The 25,351-nt window shown below is 32.3% G+C and overlaps 1 protein-coding gene across 1 annotated transcript in view; it reads right to left on the bottom strand.

The window, feature by feature from the left end:
- LOC129222414 (cell adhesion molecule Dscam2-like) overlaps positions 1–25,351 on the bottom strand; it is a 395,853-nt gene that overhangs the window by 198,644 nt on the left and 171,858 nt on the right. Inside the window, exons 4-5 of the mRNA XM_054856925.1 lie at positions 7,421–7,570; positions 5,762–5,764 (exon numbers count right to left, since the gene is read on the bottom strand). Coding sequence (XP_054712900.1) covers positions 5,762–5,764; positions 7,421–7,570 — 153 coding nt within the window. The remainder of the gene's footprint in view (positions 1–5,761; positions 5,765–7,420; positions 7,571–25,351) is intronic.

Genomic DNA, 25,351 nt, shown 5'->3' with positions numbered 1-25,351 from the left:
TTGAGACTAAGTGATCGTAATAGCGGTATACCTAGACTTGCCTTATTTCCGAAATGTTCAACCAGGACCCCCCCCCCCCCCCACCGTGGGTATTTCAAAAGGTACGCACCCCGGCTGGTTTTCAGAGTGTTTTAGAAGGTAGTTTATTCTCAATGCTATGGATAAATGATTACTAATTATCAGCCTAAACCAGGAATAATAAATGATACATGACGCAAGCAGATACATTTAAACAATTTATTTTGTAAACGTTAATCTTTTGATGTTACTTCAGCAAGAAATGAGGAATTGAATTTAGAACAATATTTACTTGTTTATTGCATTGGCTAGGACTTTTTTAGAAAGTCTTTTTTGTTTTAAATCTTTTTGTAAAATTCCTTACAAGCAAATCGGATAGCAATTTTATAGCTCATAAATTACAAATCTGTACCTCAGAGCTAAACTAACGTGATTCACATACGCTACTTTACAGGAGAGAAAAAAATATGTCATGTGAGTGCAATTTTCGAAAATATGTAAAATATCCGATATTTTCAATCAACGCAAACTAATGTCTTCAAAATAGTAAATGCATCCTCAAATCACTCTTTATTTATTATTATAATGTGCAGACTTAAAATTAAGGTTTCTTTAATTATTCATATCTAATATTCCATTTTACATTTTAGTCAATTTTAATAGAGTTAATATAGCGTTAGCTGTTCTACTCATTTGTCTTCTGTTAGCTACTTTTACACAGTTATATGATTCAGAAAAAAACAATATGCAACAGTCAGGGGCACAGTCATAAGACATTTTCTTTTGTTCCAACCAATGGTTAACATTTAATCAGGTACTTTTAATATGCATTAAAAATGTTACATTACTAATAATTTTATGAATAAAAAAAATACATTATTTTGTTATATTAATGTGTAATAATACATCATAAAACTATAGTGCATAACTTTTTAGGTATTTTTAATAATAAATGAGCTATATTACTATGATTAATATAATTTTTATACTGAAAACACCGTAGTTGGAAAAATAAATATCGAAAATATCAAAATATCATGATATTTTCAGATTAAATATCGGATATATATCGGCGAACCCTAGCAGTAATAAACAGAAAATTCAAATTTTTGGACTTACGTCAGTCTGGCTACGAGGTACAGAAATGAAAAATTTATTATTTTAAATAATCCTTCACGGTTAATTATTTTTATATTTTTTTGGTCATCTGTAATGAAACTTATATTTTACCGAGACGTGAAGTAAACTGGCCGGGACACTGGATTTTTGAATGAAAATTGGGACTGTCTAGGATCTCGTTTGAAAATCGGAAAACAAATACTAAATCCAACATTCACTGAATTATGGCGTATTTAACAAAGCTATTATTAAAAAAACACTGACAATCACATGGGATCTAGTATGGGGGGCCTCGATGAGAGGCTCAGAAGGACAGTGTAACCTCCCCAAAAAATTCTCATTTGAAAAATGTGGAAACACTATTGCAACATTGAGATTCTTCTTTCAAATTTTAAAAATTGTTTTTAATGATGCATAATGTTGCTTCTCATTAGATGTTATGTAAGTATGATATAATGTGCATGCTCATGTTTATCATTTGGAAAAAGTAGAACTTCATTCGAAAATTTGAGAATCCACCTCTCCCGCCCCCCTCTCATTTTATTTCGGAGTGCCCCTGCTAGTAGTTAAGACCTAAGTGACCGAACTAGGTATCAAATCAAAGTTATGAAAACACAATTAAAGCAAAAAATAGTAAACAACGAAATACTTTTAAATTATAGTGGTAAAAAAAAAGTCGCAGCAAAAAAGTTGTTAAAAAAATTTTACGAATTTTCATCCCCGTAAAAGGTTTATTAATTAGTATGAAGCATGAATTATGATGATTTTTCTATAAAAATCAAGGTTTTATAATTATTTTTGCTTAAGTTGTTCCAAGGAATTGAAAGATCATATGACTTGTATCAAGCAATCGCACAGATTAAATAGTGATTTGAGATAAATATCAGGCTTTGGGCAAATTCAGATCAATGAAAATTCTGGATTTGTTGCTTAATAAAGTACAAATAGTTAAGCTCTGCTGAAGTTTTATTTTAATTATAAAACGGTTTAAACCTTTATTTATTTTTCTCTATTTATTATTATTCCTTTTTTTACATAAAAGAATAGTTATAAATTCTCACTTAACCATTTCCCCATTTCCATCTTCCTACAAAATACTGTAGATCTTAAGCAACTCCATAGAAATTTCCTTTACTAAAAGTCAGGTCCCATTCTTCTGAATTTCTTCCCCCTCTCAATGAAAAAAATTCCGAGGCTCTTTATTTTTTATTGAAAAGAAAAAGCTACAAACGATTCAATTTTTGATTTTTTTTTTTTTTTTTTTTTGAAAACTATTCATTTTTATATACTTTTCCATTTTTAATAACAATAAAAAAATATTATTAATGTTCTTTGCTAACAACTGAAGTTTTTTTTTTTTTGTATAAATGTTAACACAATAGCTGCCTGGTGTTGTGCAAAATTTTTGCTCTTACTATATATTGTTTATTTAGTTTTTTTTTTTACTTATACAGAATTGAAATTGTATGCTAAGAGATAAATGTTAGTTTTTCTTTGTGATTAAAATAATTATAAGCTGAAGTATTCGACAGAATCGGTGAATTTAAAATGTTTCTGATATTAATGATTGAAATTTGCGACCAAAACCCAAGGCCAATCAGTTAGAGTAAATAAATTTGAAAAAATATTCTTTTTTTTTTTTATTTTTTATAATGTGTTTTGAGTACAACATCTGCGTAAATGTGCATAAAACGCGACGTAAGTGCACATAAAAGTTGAAAATTGATCTTTTACGTGTACTCTTTGGTTTTTTTTACAGCATTGTGATTTTATAACAGTTAAAGTTCCTAAATTATATGTTAGTAGCGAATAAAGCCGTAGCTATAAATTTATTTCCAAAAGGATACTTAGTTTGTTTTCGTTCAACTTGAAATCTCACTGCTTTTATTTATTAATTTATTTGAAATGTAATTGAATGTCATTGTCGTCAATTAAGTTATGTTGCATCCATTTACAGCACAATCATTAATTAAATGTAAATTTTAAGCTTAGAAGAAAGAGAAGTGGATATTTCATTCTTGGAATCAAGTTTTGCTTTTAGCAGATGCTTACAATAAATAGTTTGCTTAGAAATCTTTGCGTTGATAAGAAGGATGCACTGAACCTTGAAACCCCAACCTGATGAAAGGGTATTGTTTGCATGTGTGAATACAGAAGGTGGGCCCCTGCGCTCCGGGGTGCCGCTCTCAGGAGAGGGGAAAGGAAACGCAGGATTCTACGCCTTGGACCGTTTGACAACGAAAATTTAGTGTCAGAAAAATACGTGTAAAACGCTAGCGACGTGATCTTGCTACGGCGTGATAAGACGTGCAAAACCGCCGGTAAGTTAAGTCTTCGCCAACCTTAGGAATAACATTGATAAGAATTTTAAAAAAATGTGTTTTACTATTTTAATAAGAAGGTGATGGAAATTTAAAAATTAGTTAATGTAACTATGACTAAAAAGAAGTTATGTGACTTTTAAGTTATGGTTTTTGCAGTGTATGAGGAAAAGAGTTAGCTGTCTTATTTCGTAAAACTGTTTTTCTCGCAAACTTTTCGGATTTTTGAGAAATTTTGTATATTATACACAAAATACGCTCTAGAATTCAATACGTATGAGTTAACACGTATGTTTAATTTCAGTCAAGGTTAACAAGAATGTGAAAACTAAGAAAAAACAACGTTAAAAAAAGCACAAATTGCCAATTACAGCAGACACGTGTTTCGGCGTTACAGGGGACGCCTTTTTCAATGCAAAAAGTAATGAACTTATGGATGAAAAGACATCCGACAAACGTTTCTGCTGTAATTGGCAATTTGTGCTTTTTGTAACTTTTTTTTTTCATACTTTTCTGTTCAGCACAACGGTATTTATTTATCTAACAAGCATATGAGGGTTTTTTTTTTTTTTTTCTCATAGGGCTGCGGTAGAGGCACTGCCTTTTGCAGCCCTAGTACGATTCCCCGGCATAGAAACCACCCTTTCACGTGGCACCGCTATCGGTGAATTCCCATTATTACGAGAACTTCGAAGCCCAGTTTCCCCACTAGATGGAGGCACGTGGGCTCTAATTGATGCGAAATAGCGCTAGGAATTTTAATTTGCTAAGAGATACTTCATGCCAAACTACGAGTACTACTACCGAGTACTGGAGGGATCTTTTACTTGCCGCATCATCATACGACATGGACTATGTCAATTTTCCGCATCTTGAAAATCCATCGACAGGAGCCAGGACCAAACCCGCGCCTTTGAGCTTAAGATTCCAGCGTCTAACCACTACACCACTCTTTTGGCTAAAAAATTAGTGGATAAAAAGTCGCATTTTTTAATGCATCAGAATATAATTGGTACCATAACGAAATCAGGACATTTCAAAATCACGATGATGTTTAAAAATCGAGGAATGCGTACCACTTCCAGTCCTATGAATGTTTGGAAAACAGGAATAATACATAACATAAAATCTTTGTTATCCCGTCTGATTTTTTCCAGGGATCTCTCCTTATTGAAAAGAAATAAAACTCATATATTTTTGCACGACCCCCATAACTTCGGCTTCGGTTGACGGAGCGGAAAGTAAAGCTCTCATGTAGAGATTTTCAAAAAAAGTTGATTTTAGAAGAAGCCGTTCTCAGAGCACACTTGACTGGACTCGATTCAAAGTTTTCAATCGAATTTGTGGTGGAGTCAATTTTAGTGCTTCACTCCATGCATTTCAGATACATATATATCTGGCGTACTGACAGAAGATTCATTTTAGTTTTTGCAAAGAATCGGGAAATCTCGGGATACTTAAACTTAAAGGGAAACATATTTCTCTTATTTTTCTGAGCTAAGTAAGAATGGCATCTGCTGTTGATAAGAATAAACGCTTTCTTGCAAAAACTTTTTTTTTTTTTAAAGAAACCCAATCTACAAAAATTCATCCAATGTTGTGTGACAATTGTTTACGCCTTTTCTTCTTCGGAATATTTCACAAGTAAAAATATTTTAAGCATATAATTACGCAATATTTTATTCCTTTATTTAAATTTTACTCAACACCTATTTTTATTTTACCTATTAGGCTAGATCGGGACACGTCTACGCGGATTTTTTTTTTAAACGAATTTTCTAATTTTTATGTTTTAACTTAGGAAAATTTTGACTTGCGGTTTTCTAAAGCAGTTAATGGAGTCAAAATTGGTATATTCAGTTGTTGCTCAGCTTGTATTTTTAACCGTTAAAATAATTATTTTTGAGTCCAAGTCAATTGCGTAAACATGCCCCGAACACGGGGCACGTTTACGCATATTTGTTTTGACACCTAACGTATTTCTGTTAGTGTTTTGAACATAATGTCTTACCATCGTTAAAATAAAGTAAATTTATTGCAGACTCAATAGTATAAAGTTGAAGCTGAAGGGGCATGAAGACAGCAATATATGATTGTAAGCGATGAGATACGAATGTCTAACTAAATTAAAATTTAAATAGTAATTTTTAAAACTAAATAGTCGGAAAATACTAAAAATGTAATGCGACAAAACTTGGCGACCAAAAGACTGGCGATGTATCGCCAATTGTCCGCCAAACTATAACACCACTTGAGTTTACATCGAAATTAAAATGATTTCCCTCCAAAAAGGGGCAAAAGACCCCCTTAGGAACATCCGAATGCAACATAAGGAAAGGTGCACAACTAGACCCCACTAGGAGTCTATGTATCAAATTTCAACTTTCTAGGACATTCCGTTCTTGAGTTATGCGACATACATACACACATACGCACATACATACGTACATACAGACGTCACGAGAAAATTCGTTGTAATTAATTCGGGGATCGTCAAACTGGATATTTCAGGTGTCTTTACGTTTCTAGGCACATATCCACGTGTGGTCGGGTTGAAAAATAAACTCAACATTCATTTGGGGGTGAGCAAAATGGAAATTAAGGCCGATTTTTGAGTGAAATTTTTTTCGCGAATACAATGCTTCCTTTTTTGTAAAAGGAAGTAAAAAGTGCCCGGGCACGTTTAAGTAAGACACAGTAAGAACGATCGCGCAACTTTCAGACGTTCAACGAGTAAATTGCCTCGTCGCCAAGTTTGGATTTATTTTTAACATGCAAAAAATTTTTATAACCTGTCAGTTCATTCAAATACAATTCTCAAAAAAAAAAAAAAAAAAAAGATAAAATTCGTTGAATTGTCATGTATTTGTTTTTCGACTTTGTATTATTTATTTCCAATAAGCTTCAAAACGTTCAACACAAAATTTACTGAACTTGGTAGAAAACAGATTATTCTTTCTGCATGCTGGACCGAAGCTCGACTAATGCTCAAAAACGTGTGAGAATATTCGCGAGAGAGTAGCATCAATCTGTTATGACTGTTGGCTCTCCAGTTTTAATTCGTTTTGAAAAAAGGGCACTGTGCCCTATGCATAAACGTGCTCCCGTCTACCCTACTTGTTTTCCTATTCAAAGATCTGTGATATTTTTTTCTATGCAGGAACAATATGCAGTTTGACCACGGATTGTAAGGAATTGGCGAACGTCCAGCTAAGACGAGTCCGTGTGAATCAGGGAGAAAAATAAAACTTTAATGCGCGTGTTTTGCTTATTTGAATGAAACTCTGCTTAATTTAGATGTTTATACACATCAGCAAAATCTGGCATCCCTGAAAACTACAGTTCTCTCTCTGTTTAACGACTTTCAAGGGACCACAAAAAATCGTCCTTAAGTAGAAATCGTCCTTAAATAGAATGCTTTTAAAACTAAAGTGGACCATCTGGGACCGTGAAAAGCCGTCGTTAAATAGAGGAAGTCGTTAAATTGAGCGTCGTTAAACAGAGAGCCAACTGTAATAGATGCGTTTATTTCCGCCTGCAAACCGGATGTTTTTCTTTCCATACAATCCGTGGTCGAACAGTATCAACTCTATGCTTATAAACCTAAGAATTAGAGACTTAGTTTACAATAGGAGAGAGGTGTTTTCATAATTGATAATAGTTGCGCAAAGCCAAACTGAGTTAAGTCATAACTATTTAAAAAAAAAGAAAAAAGGTGAAATCATAAAACAGATTTATGATCAGCGATTTGACTTATAAAAGACTGAATTACGCAAAATGAATATTTCACTGGATTGAAAAGCTGATAAATTGCAATAGTCAAGTATTGGGAAAAAATAACATATGTGATTAAAAAATAAGGATCAGTTCAAAGAGCATTCAATTTATACGTTGCTACTTCACAATGATGCTAATAACTCTGTACTGATTCTATATATCTTATAAAATTTTATAAATATTACCTGATACAATTAAGCGTCCAGACTTAGAGCTTTCAACAACTTCTCCTGTTAGTTTGTTTCTTGTTTGACACTTGTATGTTCTGTAAGAAAAGCTGGTCTCTATGTTTCGGATGTACAGAGTGCCAGATGGAAAGGTGATATACCGTCCTCCTGCAATTGAAAATTAAAATGAGTAAAATTTCAAGTTTTAAGTATCAAATCAAGACATAAAAAAATATATATTATAAAACATGATAACACATATGCCCTAATTAAAAGTTCGTTTTTTTATTCACAGAAACTTTCCGTCAAATCATCAATCAAAACTTGCTCATTTTACAAGTGCAATTTTTTTCTAAGTATTTACAAACTCTAAAGTATTTGAATTTTAAAATTACCCTATTTACCTCAACATGCTAATAGTTATTTTAAAAAAAACATGGTAAACAAGTGTGTTTACCACGTGTGTTTTATGTATTGGGTATATGCAGGTGCGTTTTTACATATCCAACATTAAAGTTTCAGTTTTAAGTAAAGTACTTCCGTGATAATTTTCTATCTCAATACTGTTCATAACAGTTTTGCCCCATATTTCAAAAATAAAAAGCAATGCAAAATCATTTATAAGCCTAAAACCTATTCAATTATCTACCTCACTCATGTAATTTTTTATCAATATACTTAGTCGTATTTTCCCTAAAATATGTTAAGCTGCATTTATTTTCAACTATATGTACACCGCACCCTTACTGAAAGTACACACACACGCGCGCACGCACGCACACACAAAGCAGGGCTCTAAGATGCTGTGATATGAATGAGTGCTTATAATGCAATTGATAAGTTCAAGACATTGATGCAGGTTATCCAAGTTGCCCGTAACCTCCAATCTGAGATGCGGAGGATGGTTAAGATGGTGATTGCTGTCTAGTTAAATCATCGATTGGAGACGGAAGTGAGCGAGGAGTCAGCCTCCGGACATGAGTCGAGCTCATCCTACAGATCCATAGCCAAGCATTTACAAACCGGGAGTGCTATTAGAGGGTATTATATATTCATGTATTAGGGCAGTATGATAAACTTAACAACGATATATATGCATTCACTTGCATTTGGTATAATATGCTAATAGCTTCTTCGTGATTTTATAGGTAATTTTCAAAAAAAGAAAGAAAAATTATTAATTAATTAATTTAAATTATGGCATTTTGAATTCAAATTATGTTTTTCGCAATCACGAGTGTGTGTCTGTAGGCGTGTGTGTTTGTGTCGAGGCATGAGTGTGTGGGTATGTGTGTGTGTGTGCGTGCGTGCGTGTGTATAGGTATGTGCATTTATGCGTGTGTGTTTGTGTTTGTATGCAGGCATGAATGTGTGTATGTATGCGTATGTGTATTTATGCGTGTGTGTTTTTATCTGTATACAGGCATGAATGTGTGTATTTATACGTGGGTGTTTGTGTCTGTGTGCATGCATGAGTGTGGATGTGTGTGTGCGTGTGTATTTGTGTCTGTGTGCAGGCATGAGTGTGTGTGTGTATATGTGTGTGCGCAAGTGTGTGTATATATGCGTGTGTATGTTGGATATGGACGTATCCTGGAGACGGTTTTCACTAAAGGAACAGTATCGTGAGACCGGTCGACTGTGGTGCTGCAGAGGGAGGCGGGGGGAAAATAAAATCTCAGAACATCAAAACCGTCAAAGAGGACAATAAGCATTGTGATTGCTCAAAAACATGATCTATAAATGAACGTTAGTTGGAGTTATTGAACCGTATATATAACTAGCATCTTCAGATAAAACATAAATTTTGAGATTATTTTAACAGTTGTTTACATTACCTTTACTTGGAAATACCATTTGAGCTGAAGACTTGTTAGGCATTTATGTAAGTCACAAAAAATTTTGAAACTGCGAGAAGAAACATGTGTTTTGTTTTTATGCTTTGATAAGACCGATTTTACAACAATAATACTAATAGAAAAAGACATATCGAAATAATATATCGAACCTTAGAGAAGAGGGGGTGGAATATAAATATTGATAAAAAAAGATCTCTACTTAGAAATTATTATTACACTACCTAAGTAAGGGAAAAATGTGTGCACAGTTCCACTTACTCTCCTCCCTTCTCCTTTTTTAATTGTTAAACTTGAGATAATACTTAAGATATACAAACAATTATATGTTATCAGTGATTATTTATTTATTTATTTAAACCCCACAAATCATCTGAAAATTATTTGACATAAAACATTTTACAGAGCATGTTGCTTCAATTTTGATACATACAAATACATTAACGAAGAATTTAATAAGAGAGAATAAATGAACTATGGGTGATTCTCCAAAAACCTGACATTTTCCAATCACAATGTTTTAAAAAGTAAAAATGCTGAAAAAAATCTTTAAAAAATTATACTTACTATTCGTTAGGAGCTTATTAAGAAAAAATAGAGGGAACTCACTTTAATTATGTTACACCCCCAAAAGAGGGGCTCAAATTTTCATATAGCAAGAGACTGACAAGCAGCACCAGGAGAGATACAAAATGAATTTCTTCATGGGTTGTCTAAAATGTAACTATAGTAATATAGAAATAACTGAAGCCTAATTCAAAAAGTACGGTTGACAAAACAAAATGACAAAACAAAATTTATGTAAAACCTCCCTTGACGGACACCCCCAATTTCTTTGAGTACAAGTCCCATATATGTTTCTCTATAATATTAACTCTGAATAGCTTACACTTCGAATAATGGACATTCATTTCAACGAAAAAACAATCGATTTCTACATTAAAACTTTCTAGTATGAATAAAAATTACAAAAGGAAAAGTTACATTCTCATTACCTGCGAATTGTTTTATGGTTCAGAAAATACAAACGTAAAACAAAAAGAGAATCAGCAATATTATGAATATATATTTTATTTTTCATTTAAAGCTATTTCGAAACTTATGTAGCAACATTACTTACTTATTCGAGCAGCATTTAGATAAACAAATGTCTAACCAATAAATCTCTTTTATTAAATAAATATAATGATTCCACTTATACATTCTTTATTTATCGTTTGCTAAATTTAACTTTATTTTTTTCAATCAATCTTGTTTTACAAATTATATATCGGAAATAAATCTTTCTATTCTACGGGATGCATTTCCTGTGCTTGCAGATTGATTTTTTTGCACCAGGAGTATGGCACTTTTTTAAGGACAGGAGTATGAAATTTTCCATAAAATTTGCCTGTTACATAGACCTAGGATTATATTTAAGGTAAATAATGTTATTTTTCTATTCTAACCTCTTAATTCACCCACACACTATGAGTAGAGTTAAACTTTTTCGTTTATTTAAAACAGAAATATTGTCCAGGAGAATGACAGCGAAAATGTTACAGCCCTTATTCTTGAAATTCAAAATATTAATGAGAACAGCAGGCAAATCATATTAACAAAATACTCAAGTAATCCAACAAAGTGGTTATAATAAACAGTTTTATAGTACAGCAGATTAAAGATTTCCTTTTTTATCTGTAATAATTGAACTCATTCCTAGGACAGGAGAATGACATCAAAACCTGAGAACAAAGTTTAAAACGATGTACCTTGATGATTTAAATAATTAAATTTTTTTAAAGAATGTTATTTTACACCCTTTTGTATGCTTAATTTTGTACTACAAAATGAATTAGTTGAATGTTGATACAAATTTTTTAAATAATTTAAGTCCATATGAAAAACGGATGGGGGCACGCCAAAAGTGTGACTTCAAAATTTTTTGTAGAAAAAAAAAAGAAAATGAGCTATTGTGTTTTAATAAGAATAGAATAACACCAGATAAGTTGTTTCTAACTATTAAAGAAATGAAAACACTTTCTGGGTTAAACAATTTTTGTGCTAGGCTACTGGGACATAATATTGTTAGGATTTTGGAGAATCACCCGTATGTTCCATGAGATTCAAGTAGCTGGAAAATAAAACGAAAGTTTAACAACAGTTCTTTGAAAGTTATCACTATAGTTGGAGCAAACCTAAGCATTGTGAAGTCTACCAAATCCTAATGACACCACACAAACACTGCCAGGTTAGGATTTCCTCAACAAAAGAAGTTAGATTTCATTGCTCATTTAATCGTGGATAAAGTACAAAAGATAATTTTCCTTAGTTAATATTGAAGCAATATCTAGTTGTTCGTTACGCTGGCAAAATTTGCCGACGAAGAATTGAATATAATTCGCAAAATATTTGAGTTCGCTGCAAAATATCGTAATAAATACAGTACAGTTTTGAAAAAAAAATATTTTGAAGAAAAAACTGCGCAGAATGGATATAATTGATTTTTTTAGGGACATTCATTGTTTTTCTATGGTTTCCCCGATTAACTAAAATAACTTATTTTAACTGAAAGGCGAACAGATAGAACTTTAGAATGAAAACAGGAAAGTGAATTCCGCATTGTATTTTCTGTACGCAAATAAAGCAAGAAATACACTTCAATGTTTATTTTTGATGGACAAATTACTATTAAAATAAGCAAGTAGGAACCTTAGTATTCATCACTCAAACGTTTAAACACTCTTCGAAAAAGTGATAACGGGCCGTTACATGCGAAACCGTCGTTTTTTCCTCGCACGTAACACCTCATACATTTCATTAAAAATAATAATTTGCAAACACAAATTGAAAAATTTTGTAAGATATAAACGTATACTTGATTTTTTAATCAAACAATTTCCGTCATTATCTTTTAAATTTATTTCCTTTTAATGAATTATATTGTTACAAATTCTGTAAATAGTAATTATTTTTTGTGATTAATTTGTCGTAATCTAGCTAAATTTGGCGTTTATTAAATTATCTTTCATCTAAAATTATTGTAGTAACGTAAACTGTAAATAGTTTCTTGTAATGAATATACAGCCCCCGTACATTCGGCTGAAGTATACGGGCTCCTCATTTCTGAATGATAAAATTTGTGAATGGAAAGAAATAATATAACAGTCTACGACTTTCGGGAATCTTGTGGAATATTTGAGAGTTCTCTTTCGATGTCTATAAATAGCGGTTCAGCATGATAAAAAGTCAGTCTCGATTGAGAAGTTGTACTGAGAGTGTATTAGCTCTGTTTATTGCGAGGCATTTCGCTGTGCTGTTTTTTGTATTTGGATGTAAATACGTGTGTAACAGTTGAGTTTACGGTGTCGATTGATATTTGCTTAATTGCTGATGATTAATTTAACAGTTTTTAACGATCTTTCCGGTACATAGTGTAAATAAATTTCCTGTGTTTTTCTCAAGAACTGTGTCGCCCTTTCAAGAAAGTTGGAAGTCGCACCGGATCCGTAACAATTGGGATAAAGTGGTTTTGGGTACTAATTTTGAGGTACAGAGTTAAGTAACTGAAAGTTAGGGTTTGTTCACGAAGCAAGTATTTAAATAAATGCAATAAAGATGGTATGAAATTCCAAACATAAAGAGAGTGAGGGAGATGGATAGATACTGATGCATAGATGTACTTCTGTACAACTGATTTTAAAGCCAAGAAATCTAATTATTGAAGAAAAAATGCATCAGCAAGCAGAAATGTTTAAGCTTTCTCTTCGCTAGATTTTAATTCTCATATTTAAGAAGTTATGTAGGAAAAGATGGCACTTTATTCTTATAAAATATTTATCTTGTCTCCTAGAAAAATAAAAAAACAATAAATAAAACTACCACAAGTTGATTTAAAGCAGTATTTTTCAGAATACTTAACAGATCCGTATAATTAGCATTTTTTGGCGTTGACACTAACAAAAAAGGAATCGCGAAAACTTAAAAAAAAAGTTTCTGCAAAAATTCTCTCATCATTTTAAGAGCTGAGGTATAATTATTGTTTTTCTGTTTAATAAATTGCGTTATTTGTTCTTTAAAATTGTCTTCCATAACTTTTGAAGTCAAATATTAAATAATCCAGACATGCTAATGGGGGAAAACCACTTTTTAAACATTACCGCTCATTTACGTCAAGACGTTCAAAAATACTAAGCTTTTTTTAATCTTCTTAATATCGGGAGTATTATTAATGAGGCAGAAAAAAAACTCACTTAACATAAAATAATGAGAAAGCTTTACTTTTTTTGGTTTTATTATTTTAATTTACAAGTGCTAATTTTGGTTTCACTTCAAAAAAAAAAAAAAAAAAAATGTTTTTTTCCCCTCTTACTTGCTTCAAAAGCCGTGTGTCATAAAATATTTTGAGTGAAATTGATATATGACTTGTTAATGAAACATATATTTAGGGATGTAATTTTTTTATAAAAGTAAAATTAATACATAGCTTATAATAAAATATCAGTAGGAAACATGATTTTATTAATTCAGAAATTTGTTTACAAAGCAGTTTTTCTAAATAATGGTCGCGTTGTGTATGATTCATTTTTAACATATAATATTCTTGAAAGAAAGACCGTTGCTAAATATCCGTTGCCTAATCTTGCGAAAGACCTTTGCCTTGGAAAGATCCGTTGCCTAATCTTGTGATTAGAAACTAATCACATCAAGATTAGGAATGTCCTGTTGTTACTGTTAGCGTTCCAAAATTTAGTCTATATACTACAGTGAGTCAAGGCTATCGGTGCCAAAAGAATATGAAAAGAAAATGTATGCACCGTTAGCATAAAATATTTTAGTTAGTAAATAAAAATTGCGTTTCTTGCCAAGTTGATAACTTCTGCGATTTGAAGATAAAAAAATCACCAATGTTTTTTACTGATTACAATACAAATTGGTTAGTGAAAATATGGCTTCACATTTAAAATTGTTTATATAATACAATCAGTGCACAAATTACTGTTCTTTGAACTCATTAGTAGCCATTTCATTTTCGCAGACGATCCGGAAAGGTGCTATTTTATTTCTATGAATAAAGTTTAACTTTCAAGATGTCAAACTTTTATTGATGTCATTTTACATGTGCGTGTTATAAAATAATAAATTCTAATGATTCATTTAAACACAAGTTCTTAGACTTTTCGGGCAGGAACAGGATTTAACAATTCCCCTTCAATTATTGGTTTCATCCTCGGGATTACGTTATTAAGTATAAAAATGGAAGAATGTTTAGTACTATACACTGCTTACATAACATTCTAATGTGTAATACTTTGTAATATTGGAGTTATTTTTTTGTCCGACAAATATTAAGAATCAAAGCGTTTTTAATATAACTGATTTATCAGCTTTAAATATCATTATTGTCAATAATTTATTAAACTGATGTATTGACGCACTATGTCCCGTTTGATCGGCACATATATAATCGATAAGTATGTTACTTTCCAAATAAATTAACAAAACTTTAAAATTTGATGTTGTCATGAAACTGACCTCAGAGCTAAAGCTTTTTTTGTTATTAACTAATTGTTTTTAGAAAAAAATACCTAAAATTATCCTTTTTTGACAGAAAAATGGTTTACCCACACTTTCGATGACATGTAAAATTTCCTTCCCCCTAAAATATATCAAAAAGTATGATCGAATCTGGAAAACAAAGGGAACGGAAATTTCGTGTCAGTGAAATGGAGGGGGGACACACACAAAAAAAAAAAAAAAAAAGTGAAAAAGTAGCGAAGAAAAATAGTGTTTTTTTTTTTTTTCAATCTCAGTCATGTGAGGAGGAGTTGGCTAGGGAATGGGATGGGTTAGGTAGTAGTTAATTTTCAGAAATGAGTAAGCAAACAAAGTGCAAACTATTTCATTATGCGCTTATTTTGAATTTTAAAATATTGAATTCAAATTGCCATGCTTACAAACAAAATAAATTGTTGAACATGGGATAAAAATGGATATTTTATTTTTTTCCACGTCGAGCAACTGATTTATAGTGTACTGGTTACATTTCAATCTACATATTTTTAGTAGAACGAATCTCAGACGGACCTTAGAAATAAAATAACAGGCTATAAAATATGTTCGTGTGAGGCACGGGCAAGTACGTTAAGTACTTCAAATGCTTCACGGATAAACACATTAAAAAGAAAAATAAATTTTAATGTATTTTCTAACCGATTTACAACTAACCGACTTACAGCAAAATGTTTATTTTTCAGAATTTAACTATGGGTAGATTCATTCTGTTGAAGTCATTCTATATTTAATACAAAACATCCTATTCCTATTCTGAGTCACAACTGACTACAACTGTATTTATGTCGAGGACTGCATACTAAGTGCCTTGCCTCCATTATTTTATATACCGATAGATGGCAGCACCATCACCGGATCGAACAGTTAATGAGAATTTAGAACTAGTCCAGGAGCTAATAGCTACCTGGTGCTAGCGCCCCCAGAGGTATCGTTTCACTTGGAGGACATTGAGACCACGAGCATATTTAACGTCGCCCAGTCCCCCTTAATGACGACGGTGGGTCTTCGACCATCGAGGTTCGAACTCAGGACCATCCGGCCCCGAAACTGACACTCTACCGATCGGGCTACCACGGCCTCAATACAAAACATAAAAAATAAATAAATAAGTTAAAAACCAGGAATCCGAGAATTTTGCGACAGTTCCAAATGGAAACACATGAGAGGGGTACGATGATCCTTCAAAGAACGGAAATCACTCGGAAAGAATACCTTTGAGAAACGAAAACAGAGGAGAAGAAATGGATGACATGCCGAATAGTTTTCTTCAGGAAGGGTTGACTAGAAATAAAGGCGGCTTCCGCTGAGACGGAAATGTAACTTTCATAGCTGTGAGTTACCGAGTAACGGAACCGTTATTTTCCGTGACGTTTACCACGCTGTTTTGGTAATATGTAGGTAGGACAGCGGGAACTGATGGATTGAGGTGGGAATTTATTTAATTTCAATTCTGAAGTATGAAGATTTTGCCGACAGCGTTTTATCTTTTTGGGGTTTGAATTCCACATCCCACCATAAAAACCTTGTTTTTTTTTTTTTTTTTTAATGTTGTACATTAGGAATGGTTTGAAAAAAACGTTTTTTCGAATTTGGTATCCGATTACCCCTCAAAAGTTGCAGTTTTGTACCCTGAATTCGGGAAAAATAATAAAAAAATTCCAAATTATCATCTATAGTTCGCGCATGTCGCCTAAAATTACGAAAAAATCAATTTTTTCCAAAAATTTTCATAATATTGAAAAAAAATTCTAATTATGTTTTTTTATCCAACACCAAAAAAAAAAACAGTATGTAACATACATTTGATTTTAAAAATGGTTTTATTGCTGTTTTAAAATAATTTTGGTTCGCAAAAAAAGTTATAAAATGGTAATAAATCGGTGAATTCGGACATTTTTGACAATATTTAAATCACATCGTTGTACCAAAATTAATAGTTAAAAGGTTTTAACTACACTTAAAAATGAAAGTGTGATCGATGCATGTATGTGTGCAGCTCTCAGCTCTTCTCAAAGACATTGAAACTACCCAGAACTCACCACGGGGAGGTGGCTGCACTTCGAGTTCCACCCACTCCCTACCCAACCATCCATCCAAATGTAGGGGTGTTTTTTACAATATTTACATATTTACATTCACCAATTCTTGGCTAGCATGATAGTGAATTTAAGTTTACTTATCATCTTTAGACATTGTCTTGAATTCACTTTTAAAGTTAAACGATGGCATGACTGATCTTGAGAGCAGTGTTGCTCTTATGAAACCATCTCTATTTTCTTCCCCGCAAACTTTTGTACAAGACTCAGTTACCAGTTTTACTATTCTTTCCACACTTTGAGTATGGCAAGGAAATTTCATCGGGTCAAATTCCGGCAAAACATTACTACCAATCAGTTGTTCTAAGCTCTCGTTTGACACATGGTTCATTGCTGGAGGAGGTGAAAGTTTACACTGAGACCAGTCAATCAGTTCAATGTAATCTGAAGCAGCAAAATTGATGGTCGGAGGTTTAAATGTACGCACGGATTTCCCTTTGGACTCTTGATTTCTAGCTTTTAGCAACCTACGAAAAGCTAACTGCCGAACATGGATTCTTTCGTCTACTGCCATTGATATTAACATATTTTCCGGATGACAAAAGAAAGCATTCCTCTGCATCACAGGATCAATGATATGCTTTACACTATCGGGTAGCTGACGTGACGACTGAATAGCTTTGAAGATGTGCTTGGGTCCAAACTTCACTGATGGATGCCTTTTGATTTCAAACCAAACTGGGGCGTATACTTTCATAATGTAGTCTACAAGCATCTTAAGTCCTTCAGAGGGTGTCACTTGAGATATGTATAGCCTTAGTGTCCTATTTGCACATGTCAACCACCTAGAATTACTAAGAAGACCAGGATCTTTCACAGCAAGATCTGAAGGACACTCTACTTTCTTCACTGCTTGATATATGTCAAGTAAGTACTTTTGATCCTTGCTCAAGTCAGTTTTTGTTATGTTTATATCTTCACCAGTGATTGTTTCAAAATTAACAACCGGGCGTTTTTCACAGTTCAATAAAAGTCTGCCAATTGTTCCCGAGAAACTTGTTGGCCCTGAAGTCTCACCATCTACACTTTTATACAAATGTCTCAGCGGCAGTTCATTGAAATGAAGCAAGCATATGAACCATTGCACTGGGCGGGCAAGTTTAATCTCAAGATTACGTATTGCACCGTTTTTCCAACCTGTATTTGTTGCTGTGCCGTCACATCCAACAGCAACAAGCTCATTATGGTCAAATTCCTTGCTTTCTAAAAACTCAAAATGGTTGATGCAATTTCGCTTCCTGTGCCACTTACTGGTGTCAAATGGCCTATGTACTTTCCACCAGGCTCTTGTACTAAACTTATGTGCTCTTCCTTCTTCAGTCTCCGATACATTTTATTACCAATTTTTTCTTGGAAATAAACATTGTCCTTCCTCCCATCAAAATATACCCCATATATCTTAGCACTGTTATTTTCGGTTTGTAGGACTCTCGAACTTTATGTTTTTCACGTCTGATCTTGCTCTTGTCTATTACAAGTGATAAATCTCCTTCATTGATTAAGCCGATGTCTTGTAAAACACTTGAAGCGATAGCGGTAGTGGCTCTATCTGATATCCCGTATTTATCACTCATCAATGCAGTCGCAGGAAGTTTAATTCGCATTTGAGAGGTCGATGGTCAACTGTCACTGTCATCTCCGCAATTCTCGATTAGAATGTCATGTAAAGGTTCAATTATAATATCTGTTTTACTGGCATTAACATCAGGTTCATCAATTTTAGGTTTCTTACAGATTTGTAATCGTTGATCTCTTTTAATTAACTTATTTGTCTCTACTCTGTCCAAGGAACCAATATACCTTAACCTCATATTTCGTTGGTCATAGATAAATTCTCTCTCAATAATAGGGATTTTCTTTTCCTTATCACACCTACAATCCATAACTATTTTACAATTACAAGAGTTTGGCCTCTTACCACATGAACACGTAAAATGCATAACACATTTGCAGAAAGCAATGTCAAAAAGTTTGTTATTGGCTTCACTGACAAACTCGTTAAGCTTTTTCTTAAAGTTAGGTTTTTGTTTATCACGATTGAATGGTTTTTTCAAAGTAAAATACTTATCATGCAAATCTTTAATTAATTTTACAACACGTTGATGACTTACAGTTGGTATAGAAGCTTTACTGTAAATTTTTTTCTCTTTGATTACCAACACAATGAGATATCTCGGAAAAGGGTACATTTTTCGCAGAATTTGATGTTTCCTCAATGCATGCTAACAAAACATCTTTATATGTGGGTAAAACACTTTCACTAAAAGGTTTTGACTTACCAATATTTGGACAAAGACTCAAACGCTTAGAAGTTTTGGTAGACGCCATGTTGATTGTTTAGGACTGACTGACTGACTGACTGTGAGGTGAGGAACGGGTGCGGTATGGTTTCATGTCAGCACAAGCTCGGCCAGTGTGCTGCATGTCGCAACAAGTAGGCGCCGTGCCGCGGTGGCTTAGTGCGTGGATCACGGCCTTGGCGAATAATTTAGTTTATTTTTGACTTTTATAGAAACATACATGCAACGATCACACTTTCATTTTTAAGTGTATTTAAAACCTTTTAACTATTAATTTTGGTACAACGATGTGATTTAAATATAGTCAAAAATGTCCGAATTCACCGATTTATTATCATTTTATAACTTTTGTTGCGAACCAAAATTATTTTAAAACAGCAATAAAACCATTTTTAAAATCAAATATATGTTACATACTGTCGTTTTTTTGGTGTTGGATAAAAAAAACATAATTAGAATTTTTTTTCAACATCATGAAAATTTTTGAAAAAAAAATGATTTTTTCGTAACTTTAGGCGACATGCGCGAACTATAGATGATAATTTAGAATTTTTTTTATTATTTTTCCCGAATTCAGGGTACAAAACTGCAACTTTTGAGGGGTAATCAGATACCAAATTCGAAAAAACGTTTTTTTCGAACCACTCTATTGTACATCAATTTAAACGTTATTAAAACATTAGTTTGTTCAATTGGGTAATTTCAAAACAAGAAATAAAGTATGTTCTAGAGAAAAAAATTAGAACAAAATAAAGCGTGGGTTTGTTTTCAGAGGCAAAGCGTGTCCTACCAATATTAAATTAAAGCGATTTTTAAAATTATCGAGTTCAATTGGGTAATTTCAAAACAAGAAATAAAGTATATTCTAGAAAAAAAAATAAAATAAAAATAAATAAATAAATAAAGCGTGGATTTGTTTTCTGAGGCTAAGCGTATCCTACCAATATTCAATTAAAGCGATTTTTAAAATTTTCGAGTTAAATTGGGTAATTTCAAAACAAGAAATAAAGTGTGTTCTAGAGAAAAAAATAAAAAATAATAAATAAATAAAGCGTGGATTTGTTTTCTGAGGCTAAACGTGTCCTACCAATATTCAATTAAAGCGATTTTTAAAATTATCGAGTTCAATTGGGTAATTTCAAAACAAGAAATAAAGTGTGTTCTAGAGAAAAAAACTAAAAAAAATAATAAAGCGTGGATTTGTTTTCTGAGGCTAAGCGTGTCCTACCAATATTCAATTAAAGCGATTTTTTAAATTATCGAGTTCAATTGGGTAATTTCAAAACAAAAAATAAAGTGTGTTCTAGAGAAAAAAAAATAGAAAAAAAATAAAGCGTGGGTTTGTTTTCAGAGGCAAAGCGTATCCTACCAATATTCAATTAAAGCGATTTTTAAAATTATCGAGTTCAATTGGGTATATTTCAAAACAAGAAATAAAGTGTGTTCTAGAGAAAAAAATAAAAATAATAATAAAGCGTGGATTTGTTTTCTGGGGCTAAGCGTGTCCTACCAATATTCAATTAAAGCGATTTTTTAAATTATCGAGTTCAATTGGGTAATTTCAAAACAAGAAATAAAGTGTGTTCTAGAGAAAAAAATTAGAAAAAAATAAAGCGTGGGTTTGTTTTCAGAGGCAAAGCGTGTCCTACCAATATTCAATTAAAGCGATTTTTAGAATTATCAAGTTCTATTGGGTAATTTCAAAACAAGAAATAAAGTGTGTTCTAGAGAAAAAAAAATAATAATAAAATAAATAAAGCGTGGATTTGTTTTCTGAGGCTAAGAGTGTTCTACCAATATTCAATTAAAGCGATTTTTAAAAGTATCGAGTTCAATTGGGTAATTTCAAAACAAGAAATAAAGTGTGTTCTAGGGAAAAAAATAAAAAATAAATAAAGCGTGGATTTGCTTTCAGAGGCTAAGCGTGTTCCATCAATATTCACTTAAAGTGATTTTTAAAATTATCGAGTTCAATTGGGTAGTTTCAAAACAAGAAATAAAGTGTGTTCTTGAGAAAAAAAAATTAAAAAAAAATAAAGCGTGGATTTGTTTTCAGAGGCTAAGCGTGTCCTACCAATATTCAATTAACGCAATTTTTAAAATTATCGGGAAGATTAATTACACTAAAGCACAACTTTTAGTAAAACAGATTACCCTCATGCAGTGTTATCATGCATCACAACTATTTAAAAATAAAAGTATCTTGAAAAACGGCTATGTTTTACTTTTATCTCTACATAAGACACTTTTTTTTAAAGACGAATCAGACAAGAGAGCTTGTTTACAAGCAAGGTAAACTTCAAGCATTTTTAAACTTTTATTTCTAACGTGAAATAAAAATGATCCTTTTTTTGTAGTGTAAACCGATGGAATGCAATAAACCCATTCAATAATAATTATTGCAATGAACAGCTTACATTCTATACCGCAACGTTTATTTTTAGTCAGGAAAAACATGAATAATTAGTTGCGCAATTACAAAATTTTGTCTGAAATTTAATTTTTTAGAAATGTATTTCCGTTAACATTGCATGGAAATGCAGTTAAAGGTATGTCATCACTAAGTATTCTTTGGAATAGTTTGACTAGATGATGTTAATACACAAATAAAACTTATTTTCAGATGAATTTATTATTATTGTTTTTAAATGTTAATATCAATATTTTTTATTTACTGCGAATCATAATGATACATTATTATTTTTTATTGTTTTTTTAATCATGACTTTAGTTTCTGCACACAATTATCAGTAATTTTAATTATTATTTAACACTGAACAATATTTTGTATACTTATTTAGCCATTTAGAAATCGCATTTTTAATAAGTACATATTAATAAGCAGTTTTTAAGTATAAATAGCATACATCAAAAAAATCAGAAACATTAATTTATGCAAAAAATTATTATTATTATTTTTTTTTTTTTGAATTAGAAGAAAAAAACCTGGATTCATCATTTGCTCATAAAAAAAGAAGAGTAAGTCTTAATTGTTTCATTTTGCCCAGCATTTTCATAGGTTATAGTTTTAAAGCATAAAATAAATTAATTAAACGTAATATAGCAACAAAATAAACTTAAAAAGTAGTTTCTGAATTACATTTTTTAAAATTAAAAACTAGATGAAAAAAAAGTAAATATGAGAAAATTTCCTTTCAAATAACCAATTTTTATAAATGTTTAAAATTCAGCAGTTTAAACTATTTTCTGTACAACTTTATTTACCTGGCAATCTAAACAAAAGCATACTGTGGATACATAAAATACTACATAAGCATTAAACCATCAAATGCACTAAAAACAAAACTCATATATCTTAGAAGTAGCAGCTAATACTTTAACGGAATACATATGAGTTATCTCATAAATGAAATCGGGAAAACAATTCAAGATGCTCCTCGTAAATAAGAAGAGGAAAAACAATTCATTTTTATTCTGAGGAGGAAAAAAATCAATAACGAGCATAAAATAATAAATGTATAGATTTCTAGCCGCTTCATAAATCACGTGGTGGCACTCAGCAAGTAAACTCTATTCCCGTTGTCGTTGAAGGAAAAAAAAAGGCTTCCAGTTTATGGACGAGAGCGAAAAATGACATTTATTATGACAAACATGTTATAAAATATTGCAAAACATGCATCTAATTTGAAAAATAATGTGTAGTTAGTACGAATTTTTATATTTTATTCAAATAAATATATGCAGAAAAGTAGTTTCATATTAGTTAAAAGTATAGATTATATTACAATAAAATTCCGTTATAACGAATTTCAAATGACAGTAAATTTTATTCGTTTTAATCGGAAGCTCGTTGTATGATTAATTCGGGCTAATAGTTGATCCAGGTAGTCGAAATCAATAAAAGCACGAAATAACCAAAATAACCTATAAATTAAGTCAAGATTCATAAAGAAACAAGTACACAGTAAAACTCGTATTTTTAATTAAAGAGAATGGAATACAAAACTGCATAAGAGAAAAGATGACAAATATCCATTACAAACAAAAATGAGCTGATGTGTGCTTTACATGACTTCTTTTTACTCCAATTTAATGTCATTTTCTCATTATTGGTAGTTTCAATATGATTCAATAGTTTACTTTCTAAATATCACCAACAGTGGCCAAATTGAAACCAGATTATAAAAAAAAAATCACCGAATTTGTCGCCAAGTTGGCGACCAAAAGCCTGGTGATATATCGCCAAGTGTCCGCCAAATTATAACACCACTTGAGTTTACATCGAAATTAACAATGATTTCCCCCCAAAAAGGGGCAAAACACCCTTTTGGAGCATCCGAATGCAACCAAAAGGAAGGTGCACAACTAGACACCACTAGGACTCTACGTACCAAATTTCAACTTTCACGGACATTGCGTTCTAGAGTTATGCGACATACATACACACATACGCAAATACATACGTACATACAGACGTCACGAGAAATATCGTTGTGATTAACTCGGGGATAGACAAAATAAATATTTCGACTGTCTGTACGTCCCTAGGCACATATCCACGTGTAGTCGGGTTGAAAAAAAAAACTCAAAATTCATTTGGAGGTGAGCAAAATGGTAATTAAGGCCGATTTGTGGGTGAAAATTTTTTCGCGAATACAATACTTCCTTTTTGTAAAAGGAAGTAAAAAGGAATACAAAAATACATTATCGCGATGACTCGCCCTTATTTTACACTATGTATACAAAGGGCGCAATATGAGAGTTGATTGGAAATTAATTTAAGCGATATATTGACTACTAAAATGGGACTGAACATGAATTTCGGTATTTTGGTAGTCATTGTAATGAGATTTTACTGACGTTGTTAAATAAAATATGCATGGATTTGGTCGCATGCTTTCCAACATATGGTCCGGAAGATTTTAAGGAAACAAACTACTAAACATAATATTTAAAAAAGAAAAATTAATTTGAATTTTGACATTTTGAATTCAAATTATAGTTTTTGCAATCACGAGTATGTGTATGTAGGCGTGTGTGTTTGCGTGTGGGGGTATGTGTGTTTATGTCTAGGGGGTACTTGTATGTGTGTGTAGGCATGTGTGTTTGCGTCTGTGTGCTGGCATCAGTGTGAGGCTAGTTGTGTGTATGAATGTGTGTGTTGGGGGGTATGTGTATGTGTGTGTAGGCATATGTGTTTGTGTTTGTGTGTGTATGTGTTTGTGTGTGTAGGTGTATGTGCGTGTATATGTATGTAAGTATGTATGTGTGTGTGTTTGTGTGTGTAGGTGTATGTGCGTGTATATGTATGTAAGTATGTATGTGTGTGTTTGTGTGTAGTTGTGTATGTATGCGCGTCTGTAGGACATGGATGCGACCTGGAGACGGCTTTCACTATAGGAGCAGCATCGTGAGGAGCCGGTCGACGGTGATGGTGCGGAGGGTGGCAGTGGGAAAATAAAATGATAGGACGCCAAAAACAGTCAAATAAAAGCAATAAGCAATCGTGATTGTTCAAAAAAAAAAAAAAAACATATAGTAAAGCTAGTGTTAATACGTTTTCAGGGTTGGAACGAATTATAAGGATCATTTTCCAGCAGAAAGAAAGTCTGTTCATTTTTCAGACAAAAATATCGTTAGCAACGTGGCTTTCCTTGTGAAAAAATCACGAAGATAATTTTTAAAAAAATATTAGAGCTTCAACTCAGAATATAAAAAAAATGTAATTGTTTGTATATAGTGTCCTGTCCTTCTGTTACCGCTGGAATTCACTATATATAAAGGAACCCTTTTAATATGTCTGTCTGAGGTTTGCATAGCTTGAGAATCCCAAATGCTACCATGATAATATCTTTCAAAGTATTACTAAAAAAAAGAAAGAAAAATTAATTTGAATTTTGACATCTTGAATTCAAATTATTATGTGTTTCGAAATCACGAGTGTGTGTGTATGTAGGCGTGTCTGTTTATGTGTGTGTGTGGGGATTGTGTGTTGGGTGTGTGTGTATGTGTGTAAGCATGTGTGTTTGTGTCTGCATGCAGGTATGAACGTGTGAGTAGTTGTGTGTATGAGTGTTTGTGTGGGGGGGGGGGGAATGTGTATGTGTGTGTAGGCATATTTGTTTGTGTCTGTGTGCAGGCATGACTATGTGGGTAGTTGTGTGTAGGTGTGTGTGTATGTGT

This window comes from Uloborus diversus, chromosome 5, assembly GCF_026930045.1.
Source record: "Uloborus diversus isolate 005 chromosome 5, Udiv.v.3.1, whole genome shotgun sequence".
Lineage (NCBI taxonomy): Eukaryota > Metazoa > Arthropoda > Arachnida > Araneae > Uloboridae > Uloborus > Uloborus diversus.
The sequence above is the reverse complement of the archived record's forward strand: the minus strand, read 5'-3'. Positions and strand labels throughout refer to the sequence as shown.